Here is a 13,416-nt window from a genome sequence, read left to right as displayed (position 1 = left end):
ACTGGCAGCGCACTGCTAGGACACTTCCACATTTCAGGGGTGCCTATCACCTCTCACCAACTCCCCTGTTTTGCACATTCTGTAGCCATTCTTACAACCACACGGCATACATACCATGTCAGCTACAAGAGTCTTTGTTTATTAAGGGTGACTGAGGCCAAATCCGCACCATGCATTGAAAGCACTATGAGACCACTCTAAGCAGCCACATGTTCCCCCTGCCCCCAGCAAAGCAAACTGGGAGCTGTAGCTTGTAGCTACAAACCACTGCCACCAGGAGGCAGCATAGTGGGCAGACAGCTTTTCTGTGGCAAACAGGTACACTCTAGTCTAAGGCCCCAAGTTCTCTATGCATTTGAAGCAGTATTATACCACTTTAAAGTGTCAAAGAGGGATTGACTGTTAAACCACTGGTTGACTGTATAGGCCAGACCTAAAGAGGTTATTCTGGAAATCACTAAAGGAATAGCATACCCTCCAACTTCCTCAGGTGAAAATAGGGGCTTTTTACATCTGTATCCCAAATAGATTCTCATTTTACATCTGTATCCCAAATAGATTCTGACATTCAATAATTTCCTGGGTTTAGCAGATGGCTTCTCCCCTACATACATAATAATAGTTTGGATGGTGATTCCACCTTAGCATCCTTAAGTAATTTGAAATTATCAAGGTCTACCAACTAAGTTTAACAGTTTAAGGGGGGGGGGCAGGGAGTACCATGCACCACAATGCGCTTGAATGTTTCTTTATATTTTAGATTTCCTTATTTCAAATACATATCACTGAACAATTTTTTTTAAAAATGGCTATCTGCATTCTTGTTTAGATTCAGTTTTCCTCTCCCTCCCTTTGCCTGAAGTAACACATCTTACCCTTCTCACACATCTTTAGGTTAGGCTGGTTCTGCTATTAAATTGTTTACATTGTATTGGCTCAATTTTCTCTTCCTGGATTAGGGCAGAATGGCTGCTGGCACCTCTCATTCTTTGTGATGAGAGCTTTGGGGGTGCTTATGCCTCCAGGGGTTCAATGGGAATAGATGACAGTCTTGTGTCTTGGGGTATCCAATCCATTCAGCACTCCCTGCCCCTGAGTCCTGTTCCTCCCTGGGACTCAACATCCCATCAAGCAATGCCCTGCTCATCCTAAAGACACCCCCCCCCCGCCCAGTTTTTGAAAGCCAAAGGGCATGACCCTCAAATGGCGCACAACCTCTCTGGAAACCAGCAGAGTAAGCAGGGTATCTGATAATCTCTTACAGGACCACTCTGAGTTATTGTGAGTTCCCCTCTTATCTCCCAGAGGGTGTTTTTAAAGGAATGGGGTGTGCGCATTTGATCAAAAATGAAAAATGCAGCTTCTCTGTTATAGCAATGTTGAGTTGTTGTATACCCCCCAAAATGTACACTTGTACCATGTGGGGCTGGATGAGTGAATACAGGTTCAGAAACTTTCATCAAGTTCTCAGGAGGTAAAGTTCTTCTCTTTCAAAACTTCAGGTGAACAGCTCTGAACTTTTGATCTGCTGAGAAAAGAAAGGGTGAAGTAACTGTAGGGCGATTTGGCTTTACACTTTTCACATCGCCTCTGGAGGGTTTGATAGTTTCTCTTGGCCACCCCATCTACTAAAATCAAACCCTGCCAGAGTGTCCCATTCCTTCGTTCCTCAAAGCCAATGAATTTAATTTGGGGGGAAAGAAAGACATTGTAAACGTCTGTCTTCTAGAGAGGATGTGAAAGAGACGAAGGGCAGAGTAAGAGAGATGGACAACGTATGAAGGTGTTGGTGTTGCTGGAGCAAGAATCATCAATGTCTTGGCTGCCCTGCGGGGCTGGACTTTGAAGCAGGTGGGGTGGAGATCCTGGCTGCAGGGGAACATGAGGCAGGCTTGCCCCTTCGGCACGACCCCGTGGTCAGTTCACAGTGGGCACCTGGTTCTGATGAAGGCTGAACTCTTTGGCTTTGAGGCGTAAGCTGGCAATGCTGTTGGCCATGTTGACCCCTTGGGTGGGCGTAGTGGGGCTGCTAGAAGTGTACGAAGGCACTGTGTTGCTGAGCCATGCGAGGTGGGGAGAGAGGGAAACAAAAAAGAGTTATAAATCTTAACAGCAATTGTTGCTTGCTCAAGGCCACCCACCCTCTGCCCACGTCGCATCTCTCATCAGCCCTACTTCACATCAGATGTGTGGTGTTCCAGGGTTGGGGCAGGTGGGAAAAATGGGAGCTTTGTAGCCACTGATTCTTCTCACCCTTTGTAGTGTTTGGAACCAAAAATGCTGAAAGAAGGCAAGTTAGCCACTGAAGATGGGCTCTAGGGTTACTCTGGAGAAGGGGTGTGGGAAGCTCACCAAGGAGTCATTCTGTTTGCGCCAAAGCTAAGCATTTAGGAACACCGACAACACAACAGGCTTCAGCTTCAAGACAAAGGTGTGGAAGTTCTGTTATGTTTTATGGAAAACTCCACTTAAGAAGATATTGGAGCACTCCAAACCATTTGAACACATTTGTGCACAGAAAATAGCAGACCTAGCTGAAAGGCAACACATGGAGATCTGCAGTGATAATTGAAATGCACCCCTAATTATCATTATTGTACAATTATAACAGTATTGAGATGGGGTGTGTCTGTGACTTTCTCACACTTCTGAATTTCCCCCTACACTACAAGCTCACACTTTCTTGAATGTTTTTGCTGGGCTGTAATACGTCCTGGAGCTCTGGTCATGGCTATTCATTATCTAGGGGGAGGACAGAGAGAGGTGTGGAACTGTATTTTTGGCAGTACCAGTAAAAAGATAAACCCCAAACTTGCTTCTTGAGATCAGCATCTTTTTCTGAATATGTTGTGGGAACCTACGCATATCATCTCACACACTTTCATCTCAATCCATCTTGCATGACTCTGATTGCATGCATGCCTTCATTTGCAATTTCAGTAACTGACAAAGTTATGCTGCTCTCTGAACTTAATTTCTTTACACTCCGAAATTCTGTTTCCCTTTGAAGTGGAACAGCATGCTCTGATTTTAGACCATCTCTCTCCTCCTGCTCCCTTGCAAAATAAGCATTCTCTAGGCAACTGAAGCAACTTCAGTTTCCCTTCTTTTCTTGTCCCTGGTCTTGTTAGCACTTTTGTTTGAAAATGGATATAATTATTGTTGCTAATCTGCTTTGTAGGTCTGTGTAGGAAAATGGTCTGGGTTCTTTTCTGCACAGAAAGGAAAACTGAAGACTGCTCTGGACTTACCTGTATTGGGGTGTTGTTGACCAGGAGAGATAGTCTGGGCTCAGGTTGGTTGGACGGGGGGCCATGGGTTGTTCAATGGCTGCATCTTGGCTGTAGGATTTGAGGAGTGATGCCGATCTGTTGGCAAGCATGGCCCTCTCATTTCGGCGAAATTTGGCCCTCCGGTTCTGAAACCATACCTGGCAGAGAGGAAGAGTGCTAGGATGTTATTTTAATCTGCAATTTAAGGAAGATAATACTGAGTAAGAACATGAGTCCATTCAGCTCAATATTGTCCACACTGACTGGCGGCAGCAGCTCTCCGGGGTTTCAGGCAGGGGACATTCCCAGCCCTACCTGGAGATGCCACAAGGGGCTAAAGCCAGGACCTCTTGCATCCAAAGCAAATGCTCCAACACTGAGCTGCAGCCTTTCCTCTAAAAGAAGAATAAATATGCCAGTCCTCATGGTTCTGAATAAATATGCATGGGCAGAATTAAACATGGAAAGCTGTCTCATACTGAGTCAGACCCTTGGACTGTCTAGCTCAGTATGCTGGCAGTTGCTCTCTTGGGTTTCAGGCATAGTATTTTCTCAGCCCTACCTAGAGATGCTATCAGGTATAGAACCTGGGACCTTCTGCATGTACAGGAGATGCTCTACCATGGAACTACAGGGAGCTTGAACACCCACAACTTCATTCCGGTCCCTGCAGGTGTACATCTCTGGAGAGATGGTTGCCTTCAGCTATTCTCTTCTCCCTCTCACCTGCACTCTGGCCTCGCTAAGGCTGACCCTCCGTGCCAACTCCTCCCGGACAAAGGCATCGGGGTAGTGCGTCCTCTCAAAGACCCTCTCCAGAGCCTGGAGCTGGCTGCTGTTGAATGTGGTGCGGTTTCTCCTCTGCTTCTTCTTCCTCTTGGCGGAGCTGCGGGATGCACTCAAGCTCTCACCTGTTGGGGGACAAAAGAGAGGCAATGATGATGCCACGATGAAGCCACAAGAACATAGGAAGAGCCTGGTGGATCAGGCCAATGGCCCATTTCATCCAGCATCCTTTTCTCACTGTGGCTGAACAGTTTCCTATGGAAAACCAGCAAGCAGGATCTGAGCTCAAGAGCCCTCTCCCTTCCTGTGGTTTCTGGCACTGGTATTCAGAAGCATTGCTGCCTCTGAATGTGGAGGCAGAGCATGGCTTTCCATACACATCACACCTGGGTGGGCAGGAACTATACCCTTAATGTACCTGGAGAAGAAAATGCTGAGAGTTGATACAATAGCCATCTGGAGGGCTATCACATGTAAGAAAGAATAGACTTGTTTCCTGCTGCTCCAGAGAGGAGGACTGTTGGAAATTGCAGTCATGCCTCTCACCTGGAAGGAAATTAACTCATTTATTCATTCTCCTTTTTCACCATATGAACTCACTGAGATAGGAAGTGCCTGAGCTTGCTCACTACAAGCTCAGACCATGTGCTTAGAACTATTTCACTATATTTTGTATCCCAAGATTTCTGCCTGTGTTTAATTGTTGCTTCATGGAAAAAATGAATGAACCTGACCTTTGGAACTTTGTAAGTAAAGCATGTTTAAACTTGCTAAAGTGTGCTCACTGCTAAGAGGGGTAGAAATGGGTAAGATCTGGTAGTGACTCAGGATAGGATATTTTAAAGGTTTAACAACCTAAATTATGGTAACTAGATGTCCCCATTTCCCAGGGACAGTCCCCGGATTTATAAAGCTCTCCCCGGACAAAATCCGCCCCGGAATGTCCCCGGATTTATATTTTAAGTGTTGTAGATTTATTAGTAGGGAATGAATGCTGTGTGATTGGTTCAACAACACAAGAAACAGCATATGGGGACTTCCGGCGAGGCAAAATGGCAGGCGCCACGGCAGCGAGCAGCTCCTGAAGCCAGCCAGAGCCAACTGCGCTACCAGGCTGGCTCCGGGCTGCTGACTGCCTCTGCCACCACCACTGCCGCTGCCGAGGGGGAACCAGGGACGCCCGGTGCGTCAACTGACACACACACCCCACGACCCAAATCAAACCGGGAGCAAGAGCTCCCGTCCACCCAGCCAACTGCCCAGTGGCGCTCCAGGGCCAGGAAAACCCTGGAGCCAAAGCAGGGAGCAGGGGGAGAAGGAAGAGAGAGAAAGATGGAGGAGAAAAAAGAGGGGAGCCCTGACCTTGCCGCTGCCGCTGAGGAGGAGAGGTAGGAGAGCACTGGGAGGGCAAGGACACCTGGCCGAGCCCAGGCCTGACCTGAGCCTACTCCATGGTGGCTAGCACTCCAAGAGAGCAGGCTGGGACTTCTTTTTTAAGAAAAACAAACTTTTTTAAAAAATAACTTTTTTTCTTTCTTTTCAAAAAAAAAGTGTCCCCGGATTCTTTGAAAAAAAATCTGGTAACATTAACCTAAATCCCCACAATATTTTGCTGCTTGCTTTTGTGACTTTAAAACTGTTGTTGGGTCTTTCTCTATTAACAGAGTTTGCTTGCCCTGAATTTCTGGATGTAGGCATTGGGTGCATTTGTTTATTAATTACCCCACATGGGTGATTTGTATGTATCTATTCCCCCACCCACCCAAGGACCTGAACCAATTGATTCAAATTACAAGAAATGAGAGTCTAAACATTAGGAAGAACTTTCTGGTGCTAGGAGCTGTTTGACAGCGGAACAGACTCCCTCGGAAGGTGGTGGACTCTCCTTCCTTTGAGATTTTTAAGCAGAGATTGGATGGCCATCTGTCATGGGTGCTTTAGTTGAGATTCCTGCATTGCAGAGGGGTGTGGACTAGATGAGTCTTTGGTTCCCTTCCAACTCTACTATCACATGATTCTATAAAATGCAGCCTAGGAAGGTGCAGTCCGCCAGAGAATGGTCCCTGGGCGTGTGTTTCAGTTTAAATTCTGTCCTGAAATCCTATACAGCAATTTTGCCTCCCGCTCTGTTATGCAAACATCTGGCTTCCATTTGTTCCCTAATGGCGGGAAAGAACGTTATTTTGGAATTCACTTTTTATTTAAAAAAATGGAATATTTTTATGACATCCCCTTTGATTTTCAGCAGGGTTGCCCCAGATTCTTCTGCTGTGTGTCAAATCTAAGTGACTGTGATGTGGCGAAACGTTTTGCTGCTTGCCCGGATTGCTCGCTAAGAGATGAGTTGGGATTGAGGGCACAAGAGACTCACTCTAAAACAGGGGGTGGGGGGCTCAGCCCTTGGGGATGCATGCAGCCCCTCAGACCTCTCCACCTGGCCCTCAGAACCCTTCCCAGGCTTTCACTGCTTGGCACCCTCTCTGAGTGATTTTGTCCTAAAGGGATGTGTCTTTGAGCTTCTTGTCTGCCTGGATGGAGGATAGCATACCCTCAGACATTCCTCAGATGAAAACAGGGACGTTTCTCACTCTTCCCCTCCCCAACTGAACCTACTCGATGCTCTGCCAGCAGAGTATTTCCACCACCCTGCTCCCTGCCTGTACCTCAGAGCCATGCGTCACACGAAGCTATACCTCCGTGTTGTTGGCAAATCTCTTCCTCCTCACCCACTCTCCAGTAGCCGCTATGAGCTGCCCAAGAGAGGAGGCTGGCATTTAAGGTGGCCATGGAGAGGCTGCGGGGTGCTCGCTCACAGCTGCAACTGTCACCCAGGGCAAGCACCGGCTCATGCTCACCGCCAAGCTCGGCAGCAGTGGCACTGATGCGAAATAGGGACACTCTGAGGGACAGGCTGAGACCCTACCTGCCTGCAGACTGTCTCGCCAGAGTGGTGCATGCTCCGATTATCTCCCGCTTGGACTACTGCAATGCGCTCTATGTGGGGCTACCTTTGAAGGTAACCTGGAAACTACAACTAATCCAAAACGCGGCAGCTAGACTGGTGACTGGGAGTGGCCGCCAAGACCACATAACACCTAGTGGTTGAAAGACCTAGTACACTCCCAGTACGTTTCCGAGCACAATTCGAAGTGTCGGTGCTGACCTTTAAAGCCCTAAACGGCCTCAGCCCAATATACCTGAAGGAGCGTCTCCACCCCCATCGTTCTGCCCAGACACTGAGGTCCAGCGCTGAGGGCCTTCTGGCGGTTCCCTCATTGCAAGAAGCCAAGTTACAGGAACCAGGCAGAGGACCTTCTCAGTAGTGGCACCCACCCTGTGGAATGCCCTCCCACCAGATGTCAAAGAACAACTACCAGACTTTTAGAGGACATCTGAAGGCAGCCCTGTTTAGGGAAGCTTTTAATGTTTGATATATTATGGTATTTTAATATTTTGTTGGAAGCCCAGCCAGATGGGTGGGATATAAGTATATTATTATTATTATTATTATTATTATTATTATTATTATTATATCAAATCAGAAGCTTTTGTAATTCCGGGGCTGTCCCTGGGCAATCAGGACACTTGGAGAGTATGGGATAAAGAAAGGCTGATGAGTGCAGAAACTACCCCACTGTGCAAAGGGGGAAATTCGTATTAGCTGCTCTGTCTGCTTTTGCCTCTGGCTCCTCCCACCACTGGCATGTGCATCCCCCACCCCCACCCCCTACCCTCCCCCACCCTGGAAAGAAAATGTGGCCTTTGGACTGAAAAGGGTTTCCCACTCCTGCTCTAAAATAACTTGTTGATAATTTTCCTGCCTTCCAAAGTGAATAGCCAGTTCTAAGCTTGCCCACCTGCCTTCCTGGGGGTGAGACTTTCCAACTCTACAGTTCTATTATTCCTCTGGCACCTCTGCTTTAACCCTTCCTTCTCCTCTTATTCGGCTTAGCTGAAGGGGTGGAAATAGCCTGGAGTGCATTAGCTGTACATACCGCCAAAGAAAAATAAATGCAGCTCCTTTCTAGTTAGCTCTAACCTCTCTCTCTCCGAGAATCCCTTCCCCACCCCCTCGAAATAACAATTATGGTAAAATGTGACCCAGAGGCTGCAGACATCTCTAAGCAAATAAATAGGCTTTATTAATTAACACGAGTTCTTAGCAAACGGAACCCCGGTTCGATCTCAGGTGGTCTGAATTAGCAAAAGCAAACAAGGTGCTTAACGTGGATTTAACAAATTCACACTGACTTGGTTATATTAGGAGGGATGTCCTTTGCCCAGAAATTGTTTGGAAAGGCAGGACCTGTCACCTACCCCTTCTCCCAGGTCAGTTTTTGGAAACGAAGTGCTCTCCTTCACAGCTGGGATGAGAAACCTGTGGCTCTTGAGACATTGCTCAACTCTTAATTCCCATCAGCCCCAGACAGCAGGGACAAGGATAGTGGGCTATGTATCTAGGTGAACCTTTCGATTTCATTTCTCTCTCTCTCTCTCTCCATTCTAAAGTTCAAGTTCTCCACATTTCCACTTGATGCAATTTTTTTTTAAAAAAAGTCCTTATTCACCAGCATTTTAGTAATAATAATAAAAATAATATTTATTTATTTATTTCTATGCTGCCCATCTGACTGGGTTACCCCAGCTACCCTGAGTAGCTTCCAACAAATTTAAAACATTGAACACAGTCACACATTAAACAGACTCAGCCTAGTATACCTGAAGGAGCATCTCCACCCCCATTGTTCTGCCCGGTCGCTGAGGTCCAGCACAGAGGGCCTTCTGGCGGTTCCCTCACTGCAAGAAGCAAAGCTACAGGGAACCAAGCAGAAGGCCTTCTCAGTAGTGGCGCCCACCCTGTGGAACGCCCTCCCATCAGATGAGATAAACAACTACCTGACATTTAGAAAAGATAAACAACTACCTGACATTTAGAAGACACCTGAAGGCAGCCCTGTTCAGGGGAGTTTTTAATGTATGACATTTTAATGTATCTTTAATCTTCACAGAGTGGCTGAGGAAACCCAGCCAGATGGGCGGGGTATAAATAATGAATTATTATTATTATTATTATTATTATTATTATTATTATTATTTATTAAAAACCTCCCCATACAGGCTGCCTTCAGGTGTCTTCTAAAAGCCTAATAGCTGTTTATTTCCATGACATCTGATGGGAGTGTGAACTTACCCTAATATGCATTGTGTGTGTGTGTGTGTGTGTGTGTGAGAGAGAGAGAGAGAGAGAGAGAGAGAGAGATTTTGCCTAATGGGCACTTCTTTGCAAAGTGATTTTCCCTGATATAATGCATTTTTGCAAGCCATTTTCACAAATGAAGCCAGGCTAGTGAAGGGTGTGAGCTGAAGAGGCACCCCAAGGCCCAAACAGAGGTAGCTGGAGGCCCCTCCAGGCCTGAGAGTCTACACGCCTGCTCCAGCAATTTCCCATGGAAAAGGTGCCAGGGCTGTCTCACAGTATATGGCTTTTTTTCTGCTTACGCTTGTGGAAAGGGGAAAATATGTGTGATGTGCCATAGCTAACCTCAAGCGGCTCTAAGTGCTAAAGCTGGCTTTTGGGGGAAAGAAATTGGAAGTGCATAACAACTTGGATAGAAATCAGATATCTTTGCTCAGTAGAAAGAAAATAAACGCACAAATCCTGGTCTTCTTCAAAGTGTTACAATGGTTGTGCATCATTCCCAATCTCTGCTGAGCAGCAGAAAGATTTTAGGGGGTTCCAGGGTTGTGTTTCCATTGGGAAATCAAGGCATGGTGGAGACTAGTGTCTTTAAGGAATATGGTTTGTTGTACACATATTTACACCTGGGTCTACTTTGGAGAGAGTTCAGAGTATTATGTGTCAAGAGGGGCTTGTTCCCCACAGCAGTGCAGCGCTGGAGTCCAAGGCATCCTGCAAACAATCTCTGTGCCTCTGCCCCAGCCGGCCAAGATGGTTCTGCCCTTCACAGCAACTCACCGAATTCACCCCGTTCTTCCCCAACCGCTAAATTTCAAAAAGACACATTTTTCCTGTAACTTCTCCCTCTCGTCTCTACTATTTACTCGAAGTTCAGGTAAAAGAGGGTCAATGACTGGCCACTGTCAGGTAATTACACCTTGGACTCGGCTGCATTGGCAAAGAAAAAGTGCTTTATATGCGTTATTTAGGCATGATAACACTGTGACACCAAATGGCGCTGTGCAGTTCTGTTTTCGCCAACCCAATTTCTCATGCAAAGCTTACAAGGCATTTAACTGAAACACTTCTTTGATGTGCCTGGATCCAGCCCTTGATAGTCCTTCTTCCCAGGAGATTTCCTGGTTTAGCATTTTAAATCTAGCGTCTGGCATCTTCTCTTCAATGCTCTAAGTATTATCTAAATGTTACCATTTCTTAGTTTCTAACATTCCCTAACACTAGCAGTTACAGGTATCCTTTCACCCCCAAAACTCTTGTTACCCCAGATTTGTAACAAAAGTTTTGACCCATATGGCTACTTTCCTGTAGGGCAAAGGTGGGCGGTCCCATCCCCCCCAGCTCCATACCCAATGGTGGGCAAGACCACAGCTGGAAGGGGATGGAGACACACCCCTTTCCTCTATTTTTCTGCCATTTCCCTGCTCCCTCTTTTTTCTGTTTCTGCCACTCCTTTTCTCTCTCACACATCCTTGCTGCCACCTCCCATCTATCTTGTACACTTTCTTCACCGCCTCCTTTTTTCTCACACTCTCTTTCTGCCTCCCCCTTTTCTCTCACACTCAGGATAGGTTAAATCCTCTTCTCTGGTGCCAGGGCCCTAATCCAACTTCCCTCCCAGTGTTATGGGATCTAATCTCTGGCCTGACTCCTCTTATCTAGCTTGGCCTTTAATGAGCACACCAAGTCTCTAACGAAACATCTGTAAGAAACGTCATAGGTCTTTCATCTTCCTCTCTACCACCTAAATCCTGACCTTGATGTTCATGGAGTGTTTTTATTTCATTTTATTCTTTTAACTGGTGAATTTGGAATGGGGAATATGTTATTACAGGTTCTGGGTGCCAGAGTTTGTGGGTGTAAGTCACACACAATCCTTGGGTTCAGTAAAAGTTAGAATTAATGAGGTTTGGCTAAATCGTGCCCAACTCAATTTATGCTGTTAAGCTGGGCTAGTTTGGCAGAGATAGCTGGATGAGGGCCTTGGAAGAACAAATGTTGATGATGGCTGAACTGTTAACCCATCAAGAAGGCCATTAACAGAGATTGGTGGAAATGGTGAAAGCCCCTCTGTGAATTGAGGTGTCCTTAGTTAGCAGAGATGGGACATGGGTGGTGCTGTGGGTTAAACCACGGAGCCTAGGACTTGCCGATCAGAAGGTCGGCGGTTCAAATCCCTGTGGCGGGATGAACTCCCATTGCTCGGTCCCTGCTCCTGCCAACCTAGCAGTTCGAAAGCACGTCAAGTGCAAGTAGATAAATAGGTACTGCTCTGGCGGGAAGGTAAACGGCATTTCCGTGCACTGCTCTGGTTCACCAGAAGCGGCTTAGTCATGCTGGCCACATGACCCGGAAGCTATACGACGGCTCCCTCGGCCAATAAAGTGAGATGAGCACCGCAACCCCAGAGTCACCTGCGACTGGACCCTAATGGTCAGGGGTCCCTTTACCTTTACCTTTAGCTAGCAGAGACAAAAGGCAGCTTTTCAGGAGGAAGGGGGGGAATTGCAGTGGGCACTGACATAAGTGAACAGGAAGAAGTGTCATCTTTGCAAGCTGGGGGGGGGGGGGGACCAGAGCAGGAGGGGAATGGTCTGTTTTATGCTGTAGAAAGGATCAGATATGATGTTTGGGATTTCTTAGAGTCCGAGGCTGCAGCAATGGGAGGAGGAGCACAACAATTCTGGGATTTGGATGTTCTGAACTCTCTCCATCTAGATGCAGATTGTATGTTGTTGGCATCCATCTGCCTTGAGAGACAATGGAGTGGGCCTGGGGTGTGTGAAGTCAAACTGCTGCATTAGCAGCACAGAAATGACCTCTCTGCGGCACAAGCATGGACAGTATATACAGAGGTCCTAGGCTGACCAGACAACAAGACCCCACTCTCAGCCGCACTGATGTGGTCCAAAGGGAAGCAGAGCAATACATTTGGCACCAACCTGGCTACAGGAGTTTCCAAAGGAGGCGTACAAGGTACCATCCAACCACCTTAGGGATTCCACTCTGGATTTGAGTAGGGTTTCCTCCTTAGCCCTTTCTCCTGACGATGTCCCGCAAGGCAGCAGAGGTTTAGGATCAGTTTTCCTTCTCCTAGAGGGGCTCCCTTCCCAGGTAGACAAGCCCCATCTGCCCCTCACTTCCCTCTACAGGATGTGCTGTATATATGTGTAAGTAATCCATATATCATAAAGACACTGCAGTCTCTGCTTTGCCTCTTTGTTCCAAAAAGTAACCCAGATCCTGACAAGCGCTGCTGGTACCTCAGGAATCTCACACTGCTCAGAGGTTGAGGTGGTATGTCACACTGGTATAAGAAGTGGGATCTGTGTTTTCTAGAGGAAAAGGGCTGAGGGCTAGATGTTCCTGGGCCAAAACAGAGGGAGAAACAGCAGCATTCCTAGAGCAGGTCATGTTGGTGGTCCAGCAGCAGGTCCAGCAACAGATGCAGCAAGAAAACCAGCATCTTTATAAAATAGAGCAGCAGCCGGCAAAGTGGCAGAGAAGCCTCTGTGGAGAGGAAAACATGACTCCAAGCAAGGTGAGTGCTCTGCCAGATGGAAAGATGCTACAAGTGCTGGAGGTGACCCAGGATTTAGGCACAAACTATTTTGAGCCTTGTATGAAAATGCTCAATCTAACTCAGGGTGGTCCTGGGGTATAGTATTATATTCCAAGTGAAATCACAGTACTACTTCTGGACATGGGGGGTGGGGAGCAAATTAATTCTCATTCTTTCTAGGTCAGATATCTGGCAAGGCAACGTTGTTTTGCCTGAAACCACATTCAGGCTGTAGCAGAGACAGACTCTCAGGTTTTCTTTTTCTTCACTTTATGGTTCTAAAGAATAGCTGCTTGTAGGGATAGGATTCACTTGGTCTGTTTTTCATGGCGGGCGGACTGCACCCAACATTCCCGCACTTGTTTGTCGATCTGAACATGCCTCCTAGTCAGATGACACTTCGCTCCTGATTTTGTAGTGTACTTTGAGCATGCAAAAAAGGCTGCACAAAAATAAGTATTATTGCATAAAAGATGCACAGGAAGTGCATGGTGTGTGTTTTTTTACTTGCAAGTGCACCAGAAAGCATTGGAAAGTATGTTTTACATATAAAAGGTACACAAAGTGCACATGACAGAATGGCATGCAAAGAAACAAGA

General features: G+C 46.8%; 1 protein-coding gene across 3 annotated transcripts in view; it reads right to left on the bottom strand.

Moving 5' to 3' along the window:
* Window positions 1-988: 988 nt before the first annotated feature.
* Window positions 989-13,416, bottom strand: part of PRRX2 (paired related homeobox 2) — a 58,178-nt gene continuing 45,750 nt past the window's right edge. Inside the window, exons 2-4 of one of the 3 annotated variants that reach the window (XM_079961508.1) lie at window positions 3,999-4,183; window positions 3,252-3,430; window positions 989-2,056 (exon numbers count right to left, since the gene is read on the bottom strand). In XM_079961508.1, the coding sequence (XP_079817634.1) occupies window positions 1,918-2,056; window positions 3,252-3,430; window positions 3,999-4,183 (503 nt within the window). In that variant the 3' untranslated portion in view covers window positions 989-1,917. The remainder of the gene's footprint in view (window positions 2,057-3,251; window positions 3,431-3,998; window positions 4,184-13,416) is intronic. The other 2 variants (XM_079961509.1, XM_079961510.1) reach the window with 2 other exon arrangements.

Source organism: Podarcis cretensis (assembly GCF_951804945.1).
Source record: "Podarcis cretensis genome assembly, chromosome: Z".
Taxonomy (NCBI): Eukaryota; Metazoa; Chordata; class Lepidosauria; order Squamata; family Lacertidae; genus Podarcis; species Podarcis cretensis.
The sequence above is the reverse complement of the archived record's forward strand: the minus strand, read 5'-3'. Positions and strand labels throughout refer to the sequence as shown.